At 37.1% G+C, this 4,424-nt stretch overlaps 1 protein-coding gene across 1 annotated transcript; it reads left to right on the top strand.

Annotated features, from left to right (window-relative positions):
- The first annotated feature begins 820 nt into the window (after positions 1-820).
- LOC143583925 (transcription factor bHLH130-like) lies at positions 821-4,424 on the top strand. The gene is made up of 6 exons (XM_077066099.1): positions 821-1,319; positions 2,365-2,651; positions 2,738-2,905; positions 3,787-3,852; positions 3,922-3,990; positions 4,065-4,424. The coding sequence occupies exons 1-6, from the start codon at positions 821-823 to the stop codon at positions 4,116-4,118; spliced, it is 1,143 nt and encodes a 380-aa protein (XP_076922214.1). The 3' UTR covers positions 4,119-4,424.

Here is a 4,424-nt window from a genome sequence, read left to right as displayed (position 1 = left end):
GCTCCGCCACTGAAACAAAGTTTCTCAACCATATAACTTACACTCATAACTACTCACAACTCCACCCTATAATTTACAAATCCCCCCCCCCCCATTCACATAATTTTAATGGATGGGCTGAGAGTGCTCTAACAAACCATAGGACGAAAATAACATAGAAAACGAAAACTTATGAACGGAAATTGCAATGTACATGAAACCTTAGGGACAAAAATAACAAATTTTAAACCTCTGGACTGAAATAACAAATCTTAACAAACCACATTGATAATATCCGCAATTTCTCTCATACTATTATTGTTGTTGTAATTATATGTGTGATGGAGCGATAACGGCGAGACTTGTTGTTTCATGTGATACATGTTTGATTCATGCCCCCAACATTTAGTATCAACGACACCAGGGTGATGATGGAAGACTAGACGACTAGACGAGTATGTGACGTTCACTAGTTGCATCCTTGAATAAAACGGATTTATCTCACCACACTGTCATATGCATTCTAATGAATGTTTACGGACGTTAGCATCAGGTGAATGCTTTTTCCTGGACAAAATGTGAGTAACCTATTTAAATGATTCGTTGTTCGTTTAAAAAAGTTATTATTATTATTATTATTATTGTTATTATTCACTCAACATCATCTAATGCTATTTTTAGCATTTCTTTTTCTATTACTACCCAATATTTTATAACCTTTAACTACACACTTTCTTTCTTTCTTTCTTTCATCCATTCATCCATTAAAGTTAAAACAAATTCAGTATCTAGTTTGTTTTCCACTTTCGCTAATATTATTATTATTATTATTATTATTCTCATGGACTCATCCGATCTCTACCATCACCACCACCACCACTACAACCACCACCAGCACCAGCTGCAGCAGCCACCACCAGCCACCAACTCCGGCTTAACTCGCTACCGATCCGCACCCAGCTCATACTTCTCTGACTTAATCAACAACAGTCTGTTTGGAGACGATGATAACGACCCGTTTATTAATTCCAAGGTTTCAAAAGATGAAGCTGATCAGATTCTCTCCAGATGTGAGGCTTCACTTGCTTCTGCTGTTACTGGCGGTGATGATATTGTGAAACAGGAACCCGTGGTTTATAATAATCAAAATCAGTTTCGATCTCAGATGGATAATAATAATAATAATAATAATAATAATAATAATAACAACCAGGCGGTGTCTACGGCTATGGGTATGGATGTATCCATACCCGGAAACGGAAACAGTTTACGTCGGCAGAATAGCTCACCGGCTGGATTTATTGCTCACCTTGAAAGCAATAATAATAATATTAATAATGGTAATGGTAACTTTATCTTTTAGATATCTTTCATTCTTTTTTGTATCGAAATTTTAACGGTTCAAGTAAACCGTGTCAAGATATTGTCCGCTTTGCCCCTAATGGATCACCCATCTAGAAACTCACGGTTTTGTTTTCGCCCGACGAATTGCCCGCCCAGACAAAACGTGTCTTGGCAGAGAAGGTTTAAGGAATGCTTCGTTCTTATTCTCAAGGGGGAGAACGAAGCCTTGTGGAAACCTTCTCTACCAAGACACGTTTTGCCTGGGTGGGCAATTCGTCGGGCGAAAACAAAACCGTGAGTTTCTGGATGGGCGATCCATTGGGGCAAAACGGACAATATCTTGACATGGTTTACTAGGCTGTTACAATTTGAGTTGTTATTAAATTGTTACAGCCTAGTAAACCGTGCCAAAATATTGTCCGCTTTGCCCCGACGGATTGCCCATCCAGAAACTCACGGTTTTGTTTTCACCCGGCGAATTGTTCGCCCAGGAAAAACACGTCTTGGTAGAGAAGGTTAAATGAATGTTTCGTTCACCGTCAGCCTTGTGGAAACCTTCTCTATCAAGACGTGTTTTGCCCGGGCGGGCAATTCGTCGGGTGAAAATGAAACCGTGAGTTTCTGGATGGGCGATCTGTCAAGGGCACAACGGACAATATCTTGGCACAGTTTACTTGGGTTGTTACAAAAACAATATTCTTTGAAGCAATAATTGCTTATTAGTTACTATTTGGGGCAATAATTTTAAAAGTTTTTGATGGAACCCCAATTTGGTAAGAACAGTACTTTGATAAAACCCCCCCAAATTAGTAAAATTTATGAAATTAAAAAGCTAAAGTCAATATCTATTTTGTACTTTAAAACAGTTGTTAATATCATTTCATTCTTGATTTTTCATGTTTATTACTGCAAGTGGGGTCTTATATAGTTTGTTATACAACTATATTAATTTTTGACCTTATATGCCACTTGCCTGTTACTTTGTATAGAACATAAAGTGTACACAAACTTTATTAAACATTTCTAACTAATTATTGTTAGGCGGTTATCCGATGATGAGATCGATGAATGCTCCGAGTTCAATGCTGACATCATCGAAGAGAATGAAAAACGAGATGGGATTTTCGTCCGGTTCACAGTTGTCATCCGGTATGCTGCCTCGGATCCCTGAAAACGAGTCTAAGATGGAAATGAAAACCACCCGTAACGATGGTGGGTTTGGGTCGGGTTCGTGGGATGATTCGGATATGTTGTCTGATAGTTTCTTGAAAGATTTTGGAGAAATTGATCAAAGTAACGTACCGAGTATGAACGCTTCTAATAATCAAGTAAGACGGATTGTAGCTTCTGTGCATGGTGAGTTTATTTAACTTTTAGTTGCTTATTAAACCTGTTTATTAATATTATTGTTTAGCTTAATGACGTGGGGAGAATTCGTCCATCAACTACACTTGTTTCACACTTAAGTTTGCCTGCAAGTACTGCTGAGCTGGATAATTTAATGCAGTTTCAAGATTCGGTGCCTCTAAGGAGCCGGGCAAAACGGGGTTGTGCGACCCACCCGAGAAGCATCGCGGAGAGGGTAAATTTTCTTAAATATATGGCGGATCGGGTCGGTTGAATAGCAGGTGAAAATGTGTCAAAACAACTGATCTTTATGTCAAAACGAGTATATTTAGTACGGGCCAAAATGGGTTTGCGCCAAAATGAGTAATTTTGAGTACAGGTCAAATGGGGTTGTGTCAAAACGACAGTTTTTTAATATGGGTCAAAATGGGTTTTCAAAACGAGTAATATTCAGAACGGGCCAAAATGGGTTTGCGCCAAAATGAATAATTTTGAGTACAGGTCAAATGGGTTTGTGTCAAAACGACAAATTTTTAATACTGGTCAAAATGGGTTTGTGTCAAAACGAGTAATATTTAGTACGGGCCAAAATGGGTTTGCGTCAAAACGAGTAATTTTTAGTACATGTCAAATGGGTTTGCGTCAAAACGACAAAATTTTAATACTGGTCAAAATGGGTTTGTGTAAAAAACGAGTAATTATTATGTGAAAACGAGTAATTTATAGTACGGGCCAAAATGGACTTGTATCAAAACAAGTAACTTTAGTACAGGTCAAAATGGGTTTGTGTCAAAACGAGTGACTTTGGTATGGGCCAAAATGGGTTTGTGTCAAAACGAGTGACTTTAGTACAGGTCAAATGGGTTTGTGTCAAAACGAGTAATTTTTTGTGTGAAAACGAGTCATTTTTAGTACAGGTCAAAATGGGCTTGGGTCAAAACGAGTAACTTTAGTACGGGCCAAAATGGGTTTGTCAAAAGTCAAAACGAGTGATTTTTGTGTCAAAACAAGCTTTGCTACGAGTCAAAATGGGTCCAGCTGACCTGCAAACAATAATTCTACATTTCGTTGACTTGTTGACTTTTCGGCTGAATACTTCTTTTTTGATATTTTCAGGTAAGACGGACCCGAATTAGTGAAAGAATGAGGAAGCTACAAGATCTTGTCCCAAATATGGATAAGGTATGATTAGTTTAATATTATTATTAACGTTAAGCGGATAATTAATGTCTTCGAGTTCAATACTTGCAGCAAACAAACACCGCCGACATGTTGGATTTGGCTGTTGACTATATAAAAGAACTTCAGAAAGAAGCCGAGGTATAACTAACTTAACTAATTTATTAATTTAAACGAATGACTAATCATGTTTTTATTGTTGGAACTATTTACAGACGCTTTCAGACCGTCATGCGAAATGTACATGCCCGCATAAACAGGAGCTATAACAAAAGTTTAAGCATAGGTAATGTAATGTTTTGCTTATGTAAATGAGAGTTATTATCAGATAATTATAAATAATACTATGCACCTTTATATTGGTGTATAAATGTTTGGTAATAGGAACTATATTGTTGTTGTAACTATATGCTTTGATCATCTTAATTGTATTATGTTATCTTGATAATGTTATGCAGTTAACCAAAATCAAATTTGTTTATATTTGTGGGTGTTTTTGTTAATGTTACATATAGTGTTACTAGGCGTGTTCACTGGTTCGTTTAGAACTATAAAACCGTCCAAACCAGTTATTG

Source organism: Bidens hawaiensis, unplaced genomic scaffold (assembly GCF_021521415.1).
Source record: "Bidens hawaiensis isolate Kalapana, Puna unplaced genomic scaffold, B.hawaiensis_p1.1 tig00032723_1, whole genome shotgun sequence".
Classification (NCBI taxonomy): Eukaryota; Viridiplantae; Streptophyta; class Magnoliopsida; order Asterales; family Asteraceae; genus Bidens; species Bidens hawaiensis.
The sequence above is the reverse complement of the archived record's forward strand: the minus strand, read 5'-3'. Positions and strand labels throughout refer to the sequence as shown.